This window comes from Gavia stellata, chromosome 1 (genome assembly GCF_030936135.1).
Source record: "Gavia stellata isolate bGavSte3 chromosome 1, bGavSte3.hap2, whole genome shotgun sequence".
Lineage (NCBI taxonomy): Eukaryota > Metazoa > Chordata > Aves > Gaviiformes > Gaviidae > Gavia > Gavia stellata.
Genome location: NC_082594.1, coordinates 65,534,972 through 65,556,556, shown reverse-complemented (window position 1 = coordinate 65,556,556; position 21,585 = coordinate 65,534,972). Strand labels below are relative to the sequence as shown.

At 35.8% G+C, this 21,585-nt stretch overlaps 1 protein-coding gene across 1 annotated transcript in view; it reads left to right on the top strand.

Annotated features, from left to right (window-relative positions):
• Positions 1 to 20,716, top strand: part of ANKRD10 (ankyrin repeat domain 10) — a 38,597-nt gene extending 17,881 nt beyond the window's left edge. Inside the window, exons 4-6 of the mRNA XM_059819077.1 lie at positions 12,042 to 12,277; positions 16,033 to 16,128; positions 19,052 to 20,716. Coding sequence (XP_059675060.1) covers positions 12,042 to 12,277; positions 16,033 to 16,128; positions 19,052 to 19,518 — 799 coding nt within the window. The 3' untranslated portion in view covers positions 19,519 to 20,716. The remainder of the gene's footprint in view (positions 1 to 12,041; positions 12,278 to 16,032; positions 16,129 to 19,051) is intronic.
• Positions 20,717 to 21,585: the final 869 nt, after the last annotated feature.

Below are 21,585 nucleotides of genomic sequence, written 5' to 3'. Positions count from 1 at the left end.
TTTAATGTGGATAGTACCTTTTAAAGTATCCATAATAACTGCTGGATTTTCACTAAAAAGCATAATTATGCGATTTATGTCTGGTTAATTGTGTATTATTTATCATGGTGACGAGCAAGTGTCCACAGCTCTTTATGGAGGAGAAGCCTTCTTGGTGCCATGTTTTGTTTTGCTCTTTTACACTATTTTTTGAAATGCTGGGTATTAATATGTTTACATAGATTGCATCACAGCATATATCTAAATATAAAATTCAGCTATAAACACAGGACACTGTTGAATAAAAAAAATAATAAGCAGATGCAGTTGTTAATTATACGGATTTGAACTCACTTCTTCTGGTATCATGTCCGTTTTCATGCAATTCACTTGTGCATTATATCCATTTATTTCTGAATAAAAATGCTTCTGCAACTGTCATTTGAACAGTTGCGTATTCCTTAGTTGCTTGATTTAGAGCTAGGAGAGAAGCTTCAAACACTGTATTATCCTGGGATAAAGAGAAGTGTAACTTGTAGGATGGGGTGTGGCTGGTATGCATCCATCCAATTGAACACAAGTACTTGCTTGCTTCAGAGGTTTGTTGATCAAGATGCTTGAATAGTACCATAGGAAAGCTTTTTATTTCCCTGCCAGAAATCTTAAGGTTTTTTGAAAAATTGATTTGTATACCATTATGGGATGTTACAAGACCCCAGAGAGATATTTGCCTTCCTGGTTGCTTATACTCTGGTCTCCAGGTTTAGGGAGAATAGCTGACATGCTGGGATAAATATACCAGTACATCTGTTTCTACCAGATGACAGATTCATATTGTGATGTTGATCTAGTTTAGGCAGACACTTCAGCCACTTTCTCATTAAAGCTGTCTTGCATTCATTTGAATGTGTAAATTCACTCCTTCTATAATGCCAGAAATGTCCTATCTCTGGTATTTAGTTTTTCAGCAAAAACTTCATTCTCATTCTTTGGCAGTGGCTTACTTAAATTCTTCTTTGCAAATTCATGTGTCACAAACTTCATTGTGTTGTTCAAAAAAAAGCATCATTAATTTTTTTTTCTTCTTCACAACTGCTCTCCATCCTCCATAATGGAAATCTGTCCAATGTGAATTTTTTTAGTGCTGTTGGATTAGCCCTTTGTGAAATTCTTGTAATACATTTCTGTTTGAAGCCTGTTTCAGATTTTAATTATGACCACTCCTGTGATATCTCAGCTTTTGTTCTTCTCATTTGTACTTTTGAGACTTCTTCACCTTCTGAAATTCAGTCACCTTTAGTGAAGAGACAGAAGAAGAGTGATGTGTAGATTTCGTGATGATAACACAGAAATCAGCCATTCTTTTGTGTTATAAACCCTCAGTTCCTTTTCAGTCTGCAGGAGAAATTTACATGGCCTGTTCTCTTGAAGGGTCTCAGGGTTCAGAGATGCGTTAGTTTCTACATTTCTTCCTGATTTCTTAAAATCTTAGCAGACACTTCTAGATTTTTAACATTCGCTTGTTTTTCTTACCTAGCTAACTTTACCAAACTTCTAATACTGAATTGCAGTCCACTTCCAGCGTTAACATATTTGTGAAGTCCCATTTACTACATCATCTTTTTACTTTAGAAGCTGTACTGCTACATTGATTCAGTGTAGAAGAATCAACATCCTACTTTCTTAGGGTCATTAACCTCATTTTGAGAATAATGCTTTAACTTCTTACTGATTATCTGTTTAGGAATAGGATTTAGGTGCTTTTTCAACAGAGTGGTTCTTATCTGTTAATTAGTATATTAGTAGCTATATAATCCATTTGGTACTTTTGAAACTCAGACCACTTCATACATGCTACTTTTTGCAAACCTGATTGCTTTCTAGATAGCAGTTAAACTGCTGGATAAACTACTGTTGTTGCATTATTAGGCAGTGCAATATCGTTGAGGAAAAAACGTGGCTGTTCTTTCACTGTATTTAACAAGTGTTTTATTGTATATAACAAGCATTTTAGGGGCCATCACTGTAGTCGTCTTGTAGTGACCATTCTGCAGTATGGAGGCTGCAGGTGTTGGAATTCGTTCTTCCTTTCCTGCCTTATGTAAATACTTGCGGAAAGGCAAGGTCAAAGTGGTTTGTACATTTCAGTGGTGAAACTCTAATTCTCCTGCAAAATAATTACAAGTAAAGCTTGCTTATTTCTTCCATGTTTGGTTTCATGCTTGATTGCCATTGTTGTAGAAGAACTTAACATGGTTTGTAGGAGGTTGTGACCATGAAATAAGGCAGTAATTTTTATTTAGTGCAAAGGAAATATGTGGAAATACTGAAGCAGAACATATATGCATGGATAACTGATAAATCAAGAGATGGAAGAGAGAGGCTCAGTCTTACAGTATCCCAGGGTGAAAAAAGGGTAGTTTTCAGTTACGGCTGTTCTGAATAGTTGCAGGAAGCTGAGGCAAACTCTTACCACTGAGTTCCTGTTCAGTTTGAGAGTGGATTATTCTTAGTGGGGAGGGAATAACAACAGTAGTTACTGACATCAGTTCAGAAATAGAGAAGAATGTGAGAGTTGTACTTCTGAATAAAGTTAAATCCTTCATTAAACCAATGATATTTTGTGACTTTTCTGGAACATAAAGCAAGTTCACAGGATATGGGTCAGCTTGATAGGGGAACTCATTCGTTAGTGACAAGCCTTTGTGATTTGTAACACTGGTTTCTCAGCTTTTCTTCGGTCCAAAAGACCTGGATAAAGAACATTGAAGTGTTACCAAGACTTTTAAATGAGGATAGCTCAGATTTCTGACAGGAATGTTAGCATTTTTTGTTGGGAGTGATCTGCCTTCACATATGATACTGTGCTTATGTCTACTGTGCAGCTTCCCTTTAGATAGCTTTTTTTTTTCTGTAAGATAAGCTATTACTGGCAACAGAAGCCTGGGTGTGGTTAAGCCAAGTGGAGAAACCAAAGTGTTACAAGTGGAACTTGGCCAGAGCACAAGTTAGATACAGTGGAAGAAACAAGGGTGCAGTATATTCCCAAATACAATAGTCTGATTCGTTCTGATGCTTAGTCCAGATATCAGTGGTGGTGGTGATGATCTGTACGGGTGCTGTGCTTAATCTGCTGATACTTTTTGACTGGATATGTGATGAGAGAATTGTTAATTGCAACGTGTTTGCTCTAACTTCAGCTGTGTTGATTTGGATTTTGTTTGCTATTCTAGTGTGTGTCTTTTCAGTAAAGTTGATCATCATTCAGTTAGTACCTTTGAATCTGGACAAAAAACATTAGGCAGTTGTGGCATGGCCGAGAACATCTTCAAGTTGGTCAGAAAAGTTTTCTAATGTGTGTCATGTGCTGCAGGTTACAAGATATATCTCATTGCATGGAGCCTTAAACCCTGGAGGAGCTTCAACAGCTATAACTTAGGGAAAATACTATTCTTCTGTTTCAGCGTCTGTTTCCTTCTTTGTACTTTGCTTTATGTTGCTCATACATTGTAGATAAATTCTTCTTTTAAATGGAGGAAAATCTAAGTTGAAACAATTCCTTTGTGAAGCTCCTTTAAAGTGGTTTTGGGCACTTAAGCAGTTTCTTAATCTGAAAGATCTTCTGTCTACTTGAGTAAGAGCATCAAGTTATTTTTGTCACAAAAAATAAAATTTTGTGTAGTTTGATAGTCTCCCTTTCCATGACTATTACAGGAAAATGATGAATGCATCTAATACCTTTAGTCCTTTCATTCTTGATTTTTTTCCCCTTCTCGCACAAAAATATTTTAAAATTCATTTACCTCTTTTTTTTAGTTTTATTCCCAAGCCCTTACTGTCCATGCTTTTTGTACTAAATCTCTTGAACTTTCTTCCATGCTTGGCACATCTGAGAGAAGCTTTCTTTCTTATTTTTTCTAATTCTAGTCTATCATTGGTTTTCAGTTGGTGTGTTGAGGAAAAATACCGTGGTTTTATTTGCTACTAGAGGCATCTTGGCAGAATCTGCTTTGCAAGGCTGTTATCTTTCAAGTCAGAATTTGCACTGAAACTTTCCTTAATAGTCTTCCATAATGCTTTCCTCATGGTAAGCAACTTTATCTGCAGTTCCTGGTCTGTTTCTAGAAACGTGGTAGCAGCAGCAATGATAGTTCTCATTTTCATAAAGTTGTCTGGCTAAGTAACTCTTACATTGTCTTTGGACTTCTAGTGTCTGCAGTACTAAAAAGGTGCTTATTTGGAATTCATTTTTGCTAGTGATTTAGGAAATTTATTTTCATTTTAATAGGGAAGCTCTTTTCTGTTATGCTGTATTGCAATCAGACTACTGTTTTAAGAGTTGCCATAGTCTTTCATATCTTCCTTTTGTGAGTTGTGTTTAGGAATCACTTCTGACATAATCAGATATGAATTTAAAAGTATTGTTGATTGCTGATACCAGGCAAAGTCAGATAGGCCTATATTGTTCAGGCAAAAGTTTACTTGGAAACATGAATCATTTTTACAAGAGATACTGAAAATCGAAGTCCACTGTTTGAGGTCTTTCTTAAAGCATATAAATTGCAATACAGATACAGCAATAAATCACCGCCTGATGGTAATCCTTCTAGTAATTCTAATTGCCTGCTATGGTTAATGAATTCTTTCTTCTGCCAGCATTTGCTCAGTGGTGAGTTGAAGGAGCTGCTTATAACTGCATAAGTCGTAGTGAACCTTGATTTTGATGTGAAAAAGGTGGCTTCACAAAGAAGAGCTTCCTTCTTTCCAGTATACTCACCTTGTTATGATTTTGGATGATGTTCTGAGAAACACTGCCATTGTTTTTAAAAGTCTAAAATAATTTCAGCTGCCACATGTTTTGTTGTGAAATAAAAACTTGGCACCAACTCGTGCTTTTGTAGATGCCCAGAATGTAATTCTAGCATGAATTTTTATAGCTATCCCCAGCAGTGACACACGTCTTTTAGTTAAGACTATTATTCTCTTGGTATCTGAAAAAAAACCTGTTTAAAACTATTTCACAGCTTTTGTATTTGGACACCAAAGGGTTAAAACACTTAAAGTTTAGTATTTTAAAATCATTTTGCTTTAGAAATTTTAGACTAGTATACTGATGTTTATATAGGAAACGTTTTTTTCTCACTGTGGGCGTTTTAGTGTTCTGATCTTTTTTTTCTCTTTCTTCTTTTGTTTTGTTTTAATCCTTGTATCTGCTAATTTTTGTATAGGAATAGTTACTAATTTCTTTTGAGATACAGCCTACTAAATTTAAAGTAATTGAAGCCATGAGTTGACCGGTAATTTTAATCCATTCTATATAAATTTCAGTGAAGAACTGACAAATTGGTTTCAGGATGAAAGTAATAATGCTTTAAAGGCATAAAAGGCTTAGTATCTTGTTGTTAAGGTGGTCACATGATAATGGCTTACATATTGACTAATGTGCTACAGCACTTTATGTATGTTAATGTAACTTTTAATCTTAATGTTGCCTGCAAATATGTGATCCCTTATGATATAAGTTTCCTGTTTATGCACCATTGCCCGTTTAAATCAAACAGAAGATTCTGAAACTGTAAAAACTACACATGTCAATGTTTTACAGCTACGTAATTCGAATTGACTTGATTTTTTCAAGTAATCCTAGAAAGGGGGAGCATTCCATATAGAAACTGCTGAAACTGCCACAGGTGCTTCTCCGAAAACCTTACAGTTGTGGCATTGAATGTTCAGTATCGCTTCCTTTCTGCACACAAGGCATACTGTTGAGGTATTTGTTGCGGTGATTGGTTTTAATGCTAATCTAGGAATTCAGATATAGAATCTATAGATTTGCATGCTTTGCTTACCCTAATTTACATTTATCTACATTTTTATTTGTAAACTAACAATAGATAAGTTGAGATCAGTATTTTTTAACAGATATTACATTGCTATACGAAAACTGTGGTTTATTTTCTTAGATTGTCGCATGGCATTAACAAAAACACAGTAAGCTGTAGGTGATGTAATCACTATTTAAAATTAAACAGGGTTTTTTTTTACATATATGAATGTTTTTTTCAAAAAGATTTACTGTTGACTTTTTGTAGCAAACATTTGTTTTGTTTTTCAAGGTATGTGACATTATAAGTGGAAGATAGTGTATTTCAAATGTATTTCTATGTTAAAGACACATAGAAATGTGCTTGCTTTTTTCCTCCAGTAAGTATAAAAAATATGAACAATTGAAACAACTTAGAATCCAGTTCTTTCTAACTAAATTCAGTGTAATTTATAATTCAATGCGAGAAGTACAAGTCTTTATCTTTTCCTTCTACGGATCCTTCTAAGAGTAAATTTTTTAAGTTATCTTAATGTAGATCTTTCTTACATGAAGGTAATTATATTTAAACAATTCTAAGTTTTGTTTTATTTGTTTCGGGTTTTTTACTTTCTATAACTTAATCATAGTGGAAGTGTCTTGCATATTTTTTGAGAGCTTGCCTCAGATTTTTTCCTTCCTTTAGTGAACTTCTCAAAACAACAAATTGTGGTTAGATTGACATAATAAAAACAACCTCCTGAAGCAAAGCTAAACTGAAAGTTAACTTCATGTTTCTATACACCAATCCTGTTTGGTCAGATAACATATTTATCTCTTTTGTTTTTAAAGAACAATTTAATTATACTCACAGCCAGCATTTTTAAAAGCATTTCAGAAGAAGGAAATACAAACATATGCTTCATCAGTGTCCTCTTTATAGCTGCTTTAATTTGATACCAGGACTCTTGGATGAACTGGGCCTTTAAAATGGGAGTTCTGATGATGTCAACGGAAAAACAGATTTAAAAAAAAAAACAACAAACTCCTCTTCATGCAAAGATTAGTCAGTTTGGAAGACTGCCTGCGGACATCACTTGATGGAAGAAGAAAAATGTTTTATAAGAGTGTTGTTTTAAGCACTGTAGAAAGTGTGTGAATAAATGTATATACAAAAGTCAGAGCTTTAACTCCCAATATAACAGTGCATGTTTTGAGTTTATTTATAAAACACCTGTCACTACAAAACAATTCAAGTGTTAAATGTCATCTGTCGAGGAACTTCAAGATCACCGACTTCTACTCATCCATATCCAGACCTGCCTCAACTTTTCTCATGGATTTTTTTTCTACTTAGAATAACTTTATAATGTGAAAATTTATCTTTCTGATTACATTTGTCTTTCTTCTTTTGATTTGGAGATAGCATCTCATACTTCTATACTTAGAGGAAAACAGTATGTCTTTATCATTCCTAGCTCCTGGATTTTAGCCTACAAGAAGGCTGAGGGTAAATAATGTCATGCTTTATGATTCTAATTTGTTTCTAGTAATAAGAATTACATGGAAATAATTAATAAACTATAAAGCAAAAAAATACTGCTAAGTGAAAGAATCTTAACAGGACTCGTTTGTTTTTCAAATACTTGAATTGCTTTGGAAATGATGCAAGGTATGTGTTTTCTAAGCATAGAGTGAATTGACTTTCTGACCACTTACCAAAACTGCATTTAGTCCTGGGCAAGGTTAAGTACGGAATTTTTCTCCCATTTGTCAGTTCAAGACTTCATCTACATTCCTGCCTGGAGTAGGTGCTGAAAAGGGAATTACATTTTCAGAGCTTTAGTTTTCAGTGTCCTTTCTTCAGTTTTTCCACCTGTTCCTGTAGCTGGACTGCCCTCCTTCAGAGATGTCTTTGGTTTTCGAATTTTTTTGTACTGGAGAGAAAGGGAATTAAGTTTTCGGAGCACAGTTTTCTGTTTTGACACTAACTAGGCCAATCTTTAGAGAATACTGCACCAAGTCACTGAATACTATTTAGTAAAAGATTGACTAATCACAAAATGTATGTAACTTTCCAAGGCTTAGCCTGATTTTCTTTTCTTTAATATGACTTTCTTCCATCCTCCCACATCTTCCTTGCTGGTAGCTTCTTTCTTCATAAGATTATCTTTGAAATATCCCAGTCTATGGAGCTTGTTATTTGCCTAGTCTTGTTTCAGCTAGGTAGCCTAGCTTAGAGAAAAACCCTGAAAAAAACATAAGCTTGTCCTCAAGTTTGGCATCTTTGTTGGGGGAATAAACCCCAAAACCCCAAACAAACAAAACACCCACAAAACCTGCAGGAAATTTCCTTACTAATTTTTAAATTCTGAGTAACGCAGTTACAGAAGTAGAGCTTTCATATTTGCTGTATGATTAGCAGTAACAAAAGGGCAGCTTGCCTGAAGTTTGAATATCAAACAGTGTGTTCTGAGCTTTGCATCTTCCGCTATTTCAAGGTGTTCAGGGTAAAAGATCAAAACTAGTGCTGAAGGAATTTTTAACTTACAAAGAAACGGAGAATGGGTGGAAAAGAACATTTTTTCAAGCGACATGAAATTTTGAGGTATTTCCATCCATGTTGTTTAACAGTTTACTTTTTTTTTCACTGTTTTTCTTTCACAAGCCAGGTCTTGAAGTTACTTTCAGTTATAATACCCTTTACCTAGTCAAATCCTTTATGTAGGCGGCTATGAGAATGAAGAGAAATACCTTTCAAGGGACATCTCTAGTAACTAAAGTAGTTGAAAATTTGCTTAAATATGGTAGTCACTTATTTGAGTTTCCTGCTTGTTATTTTTTTTTAACCATGCAGTCCATGTCATGTATGGTCTACTTAATAGCCAAGAGAATCTTCAGTTACTACTCCTTCTTTTCACTTGATAGTCAGTTTACATACAATTGCAGTTCATAACCAAGGACTGACATAGTGATTACACACAAGAGGTTGAACTCCTCTTAGTCTTACGCGTAGTTGGTGCGGTGAACCATTTCTATGTTCATTCCTATAATGGAGTCTCTTTACAGTAATGGCTTTTATATTCTTGGCTCATGGACTAAGCTGAGGTAGCTGCTTCATTTTCGGACATTGGCAGCATTTGAGGTAGACTATACAGTGCAGATTTAGTAATAGATGTGTTCCCAGTTCCTTGTAACCACTGCTGTAACAAGGTAGTACCACTCCAAGTCCAGATCAGCACTTTTAAAAAATGGTCTAGTAGATGTCCTAGCTTTTTAATCCATTCAAGTACTCCAGGGTTTCTAGAAGGACTGTATAAGACTGCATTGTTCTGTTACACACTCAGACTCCTCACATTGATGGCAGCGTTTCTACGCGTTTTGGAACTACATAAAACTATTCCAGTCTGGTAGAACTCTGAGATACCTGTTCAGAGCATTTTCTTTCCTACTTTGTGTATGTGGCTAATTGAGTTAGCCATTTTTTCTTGGATTACTTGCATTTTGTTACGATGAGCTAGTACAGCACAGCTAGCTCTTGCTGCCTTGTGCATTCCCGCTGACAGATTTTCCTCCAAGAGAAGGCTAGAAAAATCAGCTAAAGAAAATTGGTGTTCCCACTGAGAGCGAGCGGAGAGAACTTAAAAGTTGTGTTCTCTTCCGTAGCAGTTGGCCATCCAGTTTCTGGAGTCATCTGGATCCTGTTGATCTCCTTTTATTTGATTTAACTTTTTTTCCTCTCTTTTTTTCATTACTAACTTCTGAACACAGGAAGTTCTCTTGAAATTGATAGGCTAAATTCAGACTCAGATTTTTAAGAGAGACATTTCTAAACTCTCAGAAGCAAGAATATTCTATCCAATGTGCTTGAGTCCCTTGAAAACCTATGCAGTACTTCCAGAATACTCCCATAGAACAAGTACATCTTTGTCTACCTGTTAAGAGTGAGCTGTTCAGGAGGAGGTGGGGAGGGGACAGATCTAAAAATATCAAAGGTCATTAGATTTTAAAATGTAACGACATTTAAAATGTAGTGACAAACGTCTAAGTTAAAGTTAATCTATTTTGTTTCTGTGAAACGTAACTTTTCTTTCCCAGAGTTTAGTCATGTAGCCTTACACATTTGCATCTTTGTACATCTCCAGATGCCTCTGGCAACTTGTATCAACATTCCTTTGGGAAATGGTGACTTAAATGTAGTCTGTCTTACAGTCCATTTTTCAAATCAGAGATATTGTTCAATAACATTTGTTAAGTAATAGAATTACTTACTCCTTGAGATTTTACTGAATTAGGTGGTCAGTTAACACCATATTGTTGTGGTCATTTTTATCTTTGCCTAACTTTAATTTGCTCATTTAGATTTCCTTTACTGTCCTTTTGGGGCTCGCAAATTTAAAATAGATTTCAGAGACCTGAGCTATTCTTTTTGTCCAAAACTGATAATGTTGAAACTTCTGTTTCTTAAATTGTAGTTGCATTGTGTTATGCCTGTATGCTGCTACACAAGTAAATGAGAACTACCAAAAGAGCATTGAATGTTTGTTAGCAGGGACCTCAACAGGCCATCTAGTTCAGCATGGGAAAGGATTGACTGTATTTTGCAGAATTTCTTAAGTCATAATCTGCTCTTAAAATGAGGCAGGGAAGAGATTCAGCAACCTTTATACTCTGAAACTTTCTCCTAATGCCTAACTTCAAATACCCTTTGTTCGTGTTAATCCCATTCATATACTGCCTGCACTGGATGCACAGAACGGATTATTCTTTTTGCAGCTATGCTTTAGGTATTTGAAACTAATACCTCTACCCTGAGGTTTCATTTCTTTTGACTAACTAGGTTTCTCAGTCTTCTGAAGTCTTACTTTCTAGACCACTCTTGGCTGCTGTTCTCTGGATTTTCACTAGTAGTCCAAGTAAATGTTGACTTAGAATATTGTAGTATGGAATGAAATTACTTTGATCTAGTGTAATTATTTTTCTGATTCTGTAGTATTTTGACTTATTCTTCCAAATTTTATGGAATCCAGCTGTATCCATTTATGGAATTAGTCTTTCTGTAATAGTCAGTTTCTAAAGGTTTTTTTAGTCTCATTTTTGTAGCAAATAGGTTGCAGTGATCTAGGAAGCAAAGTTGGGCTTTGTTCTTTGTTTTCTTTGCATGAGCTGGAGTGAGTTATTTTCCACTTCGTATGAGTTTCAACAGAATCAGGTCTATTAATCTTCTGAATTCTTCCTCTGTTGGCAGGTCTGTTTCTGGATTTTTAAGTAATGGACTTGTCTAAACCACTGAAGCCAAGAAACAAAAATTCAATTTTCTGACTAGTTAGATCTGTCTGGAAAGGCGGAAAAAACTCTAGGAAAGATTTATTGGCATCTTTTGCTTCACGATCTAGTTTTGTCATTTCTAGCCCTCTTGTCTCCAATTTTAGGCACTTAACTTATGAAGTTACCCTATATTTCTAAGCACAGACATGCTGTATGTTTGTGTAAATGCACGTGATACAGCACTCTTTCAAGTCAAACCTCTACATGTCCTACCTGATTCCATTTATAATCTCCTTGATACATTAGAATATTCAAAACCCAGTGCCATTCTCTCATGCATGGAAAACTCTTGGTTCAAATAATGAAGCAAGTCCCAGCACTTATGATGTCACACACTTTGAAATGAGAAACAAACCAGAAAAAAAATATAAGCAAAGCATAACTAAGTATAGCATCTTTATCTATCTATCTTTTTCTATATATATGTATATATTTTATTGTTAGGAAGAATAGTGATGTTGTTGTTACCTTAGAAACCAGAATGCCATGGACAATTGCCAAGTCATGTTAAGTTTGTTTTGAGTATTTGATCTTTTGCTCAAGTTAAAGCAATAGATTGCAGAATAAACTGCAGAAGATGGTAAAATTCAAGGCTTAAATTAGTCTGAAGTTTATGTAAAGATCAGATACTTCAGACTATTTTAGAATAAAGCATTTTGAGAAGTTTAAATAGGAAGATGTTTTTTTTAAGGCACATAGTATATTGATTTTGTTTAAAATTGTATTGTCTCCCAAATTTTGCTTAGAAGCCAGATATATGTGCAAAAAGTTAAGTTAGTTATAAAACTAAGATTGATAACTAATTTCTTAATGGAAATTTGCTAAGTGTATGTTTTCTCTCATCACCAACAGATAGATAGTCAGTAAGGGCAGCAGCAGCAGTAAGCTAGCTTGATGAATGAGTGTAATTCAGTTTCTTTGTATTGTACAGCTTGAGAAATGCCAGTGGCCTGACAGCAGCAGACCTTGCACATACCCAGGGCTTCCAAGAATGTGCCCAGTTTCTCTTGAACCTCCAGAACTGTCACCTGAATCGTTTCTATAGCAATGGCACCTTAAATGGGGTTCATCAGAATGCAGGTCCCAATCCATTCAGTGGTGGGACAAGTCGAAAGAGATCCTTTGAAGATACGGAGTCTGCTGGAGTAAAGAAGGCTAGAACGGAAGGTGAGACCCCAGAGGTAAAAGGAATGGGATGATACTGTTGCTGAGAAAGGAAAATAAACATTTTAAAGCCTTTCAGAGTGGATGTTGAGTATTATTGACAAACTCACATACATATCTAAATTACATACTAATACAAGAAGCAGATGAATACAATTATTCCATGGCACAAGATCCCAATTCTCCCTGTCATCATCTTCATGTGTTCAGAAATTTCTATTTCCAGACAGTGCTAAAGTTACATGATACCAAGAATAATATGTGGAAGAGTAGGAGCTGAAATTAGCTTCTGTTCCTTCCTAAATTTCTTCTCCTTCAGGAGAGCCAAATACTGTTGTGTTAATTCACAAAAATGCCTGGATGTTCTGATGGTAATTTTCCAGTTCAGGATTCATTCACAATTAAAAAATTGTTTGCTAGATAAGATGGATGAAAGAAATTTAATGCAAAAACGTTTCTCAAATCGGGAGGGATTAGGTCTGTGACATTAAGTTAACGTACCTTAAGTTTCCAGGATCACGTTCCAAGGGGAACTGATAATTTACAGGAGGATGTTAAGACTAGAATGAACCTTAAGGATTCCTATTCAGCCTTGTGCATTGAGGATGCTGCTTCTTCCTCTGCCAGCAATGATGCAATAGTACAACCTCAAAGATATTTTTTGGTGGCTGTATGAAGAGATCTTTTTTTATAGCTTATAAACACCTTGAATAACATGATAGAGAATATCCTCTGCTTCCTTTCTGTTGGTCATCCCATTATATTCTTATTAAAAAGAATGCAACATTCTGCACTCAAACCTCATTTCTTTTTCCAGTGTCTAGCAACAGGAAAGGGACTTCATTGAAGACACTTTCTTCAGTTAAAGCTTATATTCTAACAGATACGACTTTCAGTGAGCCAAATAAAATGGGCTCAAAGAGCGGTTAATCCCAGGTAACAAGAAGGGAATTGAGACCAAAACAATGTTTCTAAATATGACATGGACAACATAAATTATATTAATATTGACACTCCGTAGTATTTGCTTTAGTACTTGCTATCTAGCCACCATTTCAATTATACCAGGATCACAGAGGCCTTAATGGGGTACTCCATAGCCGATGATAAACGGGGTGTGTTACTTCATGCTGTTGGTCTAAATAATTTCATGATGGAGTGCCTATGCAATTAAATGCAAGACTGCTTTTCAGGAATAAAGTCCTTAATTAGCTACATAGAATTAGAAAACTTGCGTAGTATACAGATGCCTAAAACAGCCACGGAAAGATGTCTTCAATGCATCTGTGTTATGTTACTGGGAGGCGCTGCCTGAAGTCAAAGATACATATCTTTTGAAGACCTATTCCTTCTGAATGTTCATAACCAGCAATCTCTTTTAGTTTCAGTAAACGGCTCCAATCTAGTCAATAGGTAGCATTTCCACACAGTCTGTGGGAGTGGTACTGGGCTAGCTATTTTTATTCTGTATGTTGTCATGAAATAGCAGTATCTGCATTACCTTTCAGCATAAACAGTTGGTCCAGTGGATAAATTAGATTGCACAAACAAATAGTATGTTCAAGTGAACGACATCTCTTAAGCAATTAGAGAGACATTAGAGAAGCTATCAGAGTAGGTAATTTTTGAAATTTTTACCAGTATGACTTTTTAAGACCTTTGCAAACAAAGCCAAAAGCTTTGCTGCATTTGCTTGAAGGTTTTCATAGTAAGTAAGAGGTGCAGCCCAGCTGCGGAAGCTGAAGTTTCTGATCTGACATGTCTGCCCTCAAAGACATCAGCATCAGTAATACCTGTTGTAACAATGTAAAAAGTCTGTTGGCATGAGAATGAATTACTGTTCTTGCGGTGCTTTGTAAACAACAGAGCTGAGTAATGAGAAGTCATCAGTACATCTCTGTGCTTAGCTAACCTTTTTACAAAACAAGCCCAATTTTGTGGTAAGTTTGCCCTTACCAAAACCACACTGGTCTGTTGTCCTTTAACGATTATTTGCACAGGAGATTCCAGATGTTCAGAGAGAGTGCAGGTAACCTGTATCTGCAGGGAAGAGTCTGGTTTTGATGGCCGTACCCCAAATTAGAACAATCACTGCTTTGAAAAAACCTACTTCTTGTGACCAGGCACAGTATATGCCATTTACAAGAACCTGTAAATAGAGTTGGAAGAAGAGAAATACTTAAGCTGTGCTTCACCCTTTGTCCTGGAATAGCTAAACTGGGCAGTGGGTGGGGGTTACTTGACGTGTAATTTTGTTCATATGCATGCACATGTAACTGCTATCGGGTGCATAGTATTAAAAAAACGTCCTACCTCAAAATTAAGCAACATTAATACATGATACACTGCGATACAAACTAATTACTCTCTTCAAATGTAATACAAGAATGAGTTCCAAAAGCTGAAGCTGAACTTAACAAAAGTAAATCAGTGGCCACTTTCAGAATGTATACCAAACAGTTTTTACTTTTGACTTAGAAACATTAGCTGGATTTTATGCCCATTTTTCTGAAATCAGTTCCAGAAATTTTGCCCTGCTTCCCAGGCTGGTTGATGGAGAGTGGTACACAGGGTCGAATACAATGATGATGCACACCAGGCCAACTGGTCACATGGGTGTGTTTGCGACAGTCCTAATCCTAGCCCCTCTGGTTCGTGACCCTTGGCAGGTTGGCTTTTGCACTGTGTTGCACATGCTACACACAGTACAGGCTTGCTGTTCACAACTGGTGACTGACTATGTCAGTATCACGAGCCTCAGCACAGCTGCTTTTACATGTGTTCTTTGGGAGGTGGGGACGGAGGCATTGCCAGGTGTACCCTTGAATTGGCCAGCATGAAACTGCACTTCCATATTCCTCTAGGTAACTGGAAAAGAAGCCTGGCCTTTCCTGGTTTAGGGTCATTTGAAGCACACTGATCCAAGGACCCTGGTCTCCTTTAAGCCCTGTGTGATGTTTTTGGCCCTGAAACACTTCAGCTGTTGCTTAAGGTTCTTTAAAAACGAGTAGTTTACATAAATTTCTGTTGTGCCCAAGGTAATGAGAGCTGACTTGCAGTCTTCTGAAGTAGCCCTTTACAACATAATGTTAGGAGTGTGTGCAGTGTATGTAGAAAGGTGTGTTAATGTCAGCGTGAGAGCAGTGCAGGGTCTGCTGGGATAGTACTGGAGCAGTGCCTTGGGTGGTAGGTATAACGTAGTGAAGTCAAGCCCATCTTGCTTATTAAAACATTTCCCACAGCAGTCTAACCACTTGCTGGCTTTTTTCGGAAGCGAGATCTGTTTGTTCAGCTCTTGAAGGGATCCCTGGAGCAGCCTGGTATGAATAGGGGGTGGGTTACTGGGAACTAGCACTTGAGAGTGAAGGAGGGAGCAGTCCAGACTGACAGCAGACATTTGAGATAGAGATTGCTTTGTATCTATCAGGCACACTAGCTGTAAAGTCTAAATGTGAGTAACTTAAATTGCTCCTTATTCAGTCTATTAGTACATCAGACTAGTAATTGTGTGATATGTAGGTGCAAAGTCTGATAGGTACACTGGTAATTCTCCATTTTGAGGGATTAAAATGAATGTGCAAGTACTTAGCATTTACTTATTCTGCATTTGGAATCTCAAACATGTCAGAAGCTTTCAGATGTGAAAAATTTACATTTCTGTGTAAAAAGCTTTTGTTTTAATAATCAAAGTACTCATCTGTTTGTTGGGTGAGTTTTCAAGTGTGCACCAGTGACTAAACGTGACCTTTTTTTATCAGCTTACAGCTTTGATGGCTTAATACCAATGATGAATGGAGGAGTTGAGGACGATGCTGACAATATGCACGTTGATAGAGAGTTTGCTGTTGTATCAGGTGGGAGTGGACAGTTTCCTGTTAACTACAACAACATTCAAATGGTTGAAGACACCAAACAACAGGAGAGTACTTCTGTTGGACCAAAAGAAATTGAAATATACACTGTTTCTGCAATGCAAACTGCTTGTCGTTGCAAGAATCAATATGCATTTTATTTTTAATTTAAGTATAAATCTTAGTCCTTTATTTTTGCACATTGTTGTCTAGAGTCTTGAAAACTATTGTATTGCTGTAACACCCATTATGTTGGGGTTTTAGTAGGTATCTAAAATTAGCTGTTTCATGCAATGTATTGTAATGGTGAAAGAGAAGGTTTATTAGTAGGTTATTATTATTTCAGATACACAGAAATCCACAATGACTGTTTCACTTTTAACCTGAGGCTTGTACTTTATTGTGCCTTGCTTTTAGTTGCTATAATTTCAGGTTAAAGGAAATCCAGAAAGAATTAAATTACTCACTTCATTTCCATTAAATAGATTTAATTGCTAATAAGAAGACTTGATAGGGAAACATATCCTAGTGCTTATATAGCTTTGAAAATAATGTATGTTACAACTAAACTATATTCAAAATAGTTCAACAAATACTATAAAGAATAGTCTAGACATATACCGTGTGTTCAAAATTTGTTCAGACCCAATGATGTAAGTGCAGGATCCTGCTGTGGATTTTTTTATGTAAATAAAAGACTGGACATCACAGGTCTTAAACTAATATTTGGAACTAACGTACCTTGGAAAACAGTTTTTGTGTTTTGTACCTATCTTCATGAAACAGTCAGAATGTTACTAGTATTAGTGAATATTAATGCTCTAAGTTTTTTAAGGGCTGCTTAATCAAGATGCTTTTGGTAATCCCAGGATGTGTATAGAGTTTCAATTTAAACTGTCTTGGGTCAGCTTTTTCCGTGCACTTTTTAGGTAAAGGCATGGAGTTACTATGATAGTGTATTATTATATTCAAAAATTGATTTCTTAATTTAATTTGTTCTGTGATAAATATGTTTATGCTTTGTACCACAGATCAGATTCACCAAAGGGAATGATAATTAATAGATATTTTAATATATTAGGAATAAATATATATACATATATATAATCAGTACTTAAAAAGTAGACTATGATATATTCCAGTGATAATTACTAAGTGTTCTTATTTATGGAAAAATGATTGTCTTTCATAAATATACTCTATTACTGAAGGTGCTAATTTTTAACAAATAATAACATTCTATAATTATCACTAGAACTATTCATTACCTACTTTTGCATATTAACTAACAGTAGTGCCATTTTTAATAAATTTGATTTGGGAAAGCCAGCCTATAAGGATTTCTTTTTAAACAGTTAAAATTTTGCACTTTTCAGTTAATAAACACTATGAAATTCCTTCTGTGCGTTTTCATCACTGAAATATTAGGTTTGATGCCTTGATGGGTTTGGGGGCTTTTTTCCACTTCCAATAAGAATTTGTGGTTAGTGAGTTCAGCTGATATGGTGATTTTGACTCGTACAGGGACTAAACAGGAAACTCCAGTTAGTACATCCAGTGAGTTACAAAACAAACACATTTCTTGGCATGATGTATTGCTGTATGTGAAGTATCAGTATCATAATCCACATTTCAAATAATTTCCATGCAAAGGACTAATAGAGAACCAAAACTTCAGATTCTTCCTTGTCAAACAGTGGTACTCATTATGTGTCACTTAAACAGGAACGTGATGTTTTACAAATGTGGGAAGTTATCAGCAGACTTACTGGCTTGAATTGCAAATACACAGTAAATGCAATCCTCTTTTGCACAGTGGTTTATGCATTCATGTATACATAAATATACGTGCATGTATCCAAGGATAATAACAGAACGTAAAATCTTTAAATGTCACCATATAGGTCTGTAGTTTCTACGTTTGCCTTGCTCATCTTTACCAGAATAGATGTAAATTGTAGATGTCCTTTACCAGTAGGCATTTTTAAGGCGGAATATATCACCCATTTTTTGTGCTAGTACTTTTGAGTACCACTGCAAAGACATATGTTTCAGACACACTGATGAAATCTGTTTATGGAAAGAAAAACTATTGTACTAATCACTAAATTCAAAGGAAGAATTGCTTTAAAACAGTTGTCAGTGGTTTTTGCATCCACATTTTTAGAATTTTGTTTCCTACTACTAATCTTTTTTTAGTCTTCTGTGCACTCTGCTGTTGCTATTGTATGGCATTTTGCATGTGGATTGTACAGATGTTATTATAAACCTACCATTAAATACAAACCTGCCTAGTGTGTTATCTAGCAAGCTGCTAGATAAATGTAAGTACTTTCTGAGTAAAGGAACTTTGAAACATGATATATTAGCACGCCAACATAACATTTCTTTATTTGACCTATTTCAGTGTATACTGTACTGTGAGAGTTACCACTAAAAAGAAAAAAAAGAGCCACAGATAAATTACAGCTGAAAAATAAAAAAACCCCACCCTTCACCCTCTCACAGATACTCAGTTCTTGTATGTACATAATCTTTCATCCCAAGAGGGCATTGCAGTTAAGGTGGAAAGATGCCTTTTAGTCCACCTTTCAAAACACTGCCCAGAATGTTGTCTGCTACACTTATTTCATACAGTTAAATGAAAAAAATTCTGAGAAATTCACATTGTCTTTGCAAAGATGAATATAGGCATATTTACACATTGAGTGTAGACAGATAGTTGCATTTTCAACATAAGAATCCATGCTGCAAGCTTATTAGTCAGCTCTCATTACTTTGAACTACCTATATTGTTATAAATACAGGGTAGATTTATTTTCAAAGTTGTGTATGGAAACTTTTTTTTAAATGAGTATAGTGGATACATTTTGATGTATTTCGATTTATTCTTAATTGTTGGTGACAGGTGTATTTCTTAATGCAGATATGAATAGCAGTAGCTCCATATTGAATGCACTGACAAATGGATGTGCCATCAATGGACATTTGGATTTCACCGCCGCACAACAGCTCAGTGGGATGGATGCCAGGCGTGAGGAGTGTTTAACATTAACACCTAATGGAATAATTCCTGGAATAACTTCTCCCAGTAGGCATCGAATTCACACCAGTAACGGCACCGAGGAACCAGAAAAAGCCATGAATAATTCCACTGATATGTGTGGATCTCTGCACCTGAACGGAAGCCCGAGTAGCTGTGTGTCTAACCGGCCCTCGTGGGTGGAAGACCCCGGAGATACTTTGCACTATGGACACTATCATGGTTTTGGGGATACTGCTGAAAGCATCCCCGAACTTAGTAGTGTTGTTGAGCATTCCAATTCTGTCAAGGTTGAACAGAGATATGACAATACTGTCCTCGGCACAATGTATTTGTATCACGGTTCCTAGATGAATGACCTTTATATCAAACGCATATTGAAATTGCTACCAAATGAAACTGGGGGGACAAAATCCTCACATAGCATTACATTTGAAGATTGCAACTTATTGCTATTTTTACACTTTGTTTATATGAAAAGTAAACCTTTAATTTGACAGCCTTATACAATAGTAGTAGTTTGTTGCATGTATGGGGCTTATTTAGTGATAAAATAGGTGCTGTTATGATGGAATGTTTATTATTTTCATTTTTTTATTATGGAATGTTCTGGTTTTGTATTTTTTTATTTCTAAGCTTGTGAACACTATCTTTCCCTTTTTAGAGCTGTTTTCCCTTTTATTAAAACAATGTTTAACTGAATTTTGTGAAGAAAATGTTACGTATGTGCATCACTTACTTAGAAGTAAAGATTTTTCTTTTCCATATCTTCTGCTGAAGCTATGGTAGCAATATCAATGCCAGCTATCACTATGCAAGGTTGAAAGTGGCAATCTTCTGGAGCTTCTCTGACTTTATAGTTTGTACATTTGTTTGGTATAATTAGATGTTCATCTTTCAATTTTTTGAACAAGTTGTTTAAAAATGCAGAGACAAAATTGGAAGAAGTTACCATTTCATTTTCTGTAGCATAGAAGTGCTTTTTGTTGTTGTTGGGCTCTTTGCATTATAGAGTGGGAAAGTGGGCTGCCTTTGTTTGGTCGCAGTTGGGTGTGCCTCAGGTTAGCTCTGAATTTGTGGCGGTTTTCTTTGGCTTCTCTCCTTTATACGTACGCTTGATATTTTACCATAGCTCACAGACCGGAGGCATGTTGGCACTGTTCTGCTTTGTACGCCGTTTAAAATTGCTGTTACTTGTTATAGAATTTGCCAAGTCAAAATATTTGAGTTTGACTGTCTTGGATATACATTTATTGTCCTTTTTTTTAACATATGCTTTGAAAATGTAATGTCGTGTACTCTTTGGGCTATGCTCACAGAAAATACATTGTATTTAAAGCTTAATACACAAATCAAAATTCATGTAAGTGCACTGTATGAGCACTAATAATATAAGTTGCTGCTTTGTGTTATGATAAGTGAAGAGTGGGGAAGAATATGGTAAATGAGATAAGCCCTCTGAATTGTGTTGATTTTTTTGTTCTTGTTTTGTTTAAAAAGGGACCTTTACAAATTGGAATTTAATAAAAATAAACGTATTAAATTGTATCTGAATATTTTGTTTAGACATATTTTTATCGGCAATTTGAGCAAGTCTTTAACAGTTTTAAAATCACATTTCTCCATAATCCTTCTCAGTGCAGTGTGGGGTTTCTTGGTTTTGTCAGTATGTGGAAGCAAGTGTGAAAAGCCCAGTAAGTTGTCCTTGATTGAATCACAGAAACACATGCTGGAAATTCTGTGTGTGATAGTTGTATCAGCCTTGAACTCCAAAAATAGGTTAAAAATACTGGTTGATTTTTATGGAAATTATACTCTCCTTCGAACATTTTTAGGCAAAGTGCAACAGACTACAGAGAAGTCAGTGTATAAATAGACTTTACACTCTGTGTGGCTCACTATCTACATGCAAGATACTCGCAATGTATTCAAATTGAGAGTAGGAAAATTGAGAGGAAAATTGACTGGTCTTTTTGCAAATTGTTGGCCAGACTAGCCAAACTCCTCAGTGCCTTCTGGAGACAAACAAGACCATTAACGAAAGCTGAATCTCACCTGAGACAAGCTATTTCTGGCACGCGTGTAACCACTTGCTTGTGCTCGAACAACTGCATCTGGGCCCTGTCTTAGACATTGTAGTTTGCTGCTGTAGCGTGCAGAGGCACGTATGCTATTGCCATATAACTTAATACTAACTTAAATTTGTTGTAGTATTTGCTTTGGGGATTTTTTTAGTGTTTGCAGAGCTTGCTGCATATACCTTCTTGTGCTTCTTCAAATAAAGCAACTTGTAGTTATAATAAGCACTGCCATCTTATGTACACGGCTATAAACTAAAGGATTTTCTTTCAGTAACAAAGTTTGCATGTGTCTGTTCAGATGGTAGAATTTTAGGTATGTAATTCTAATGTGACCGT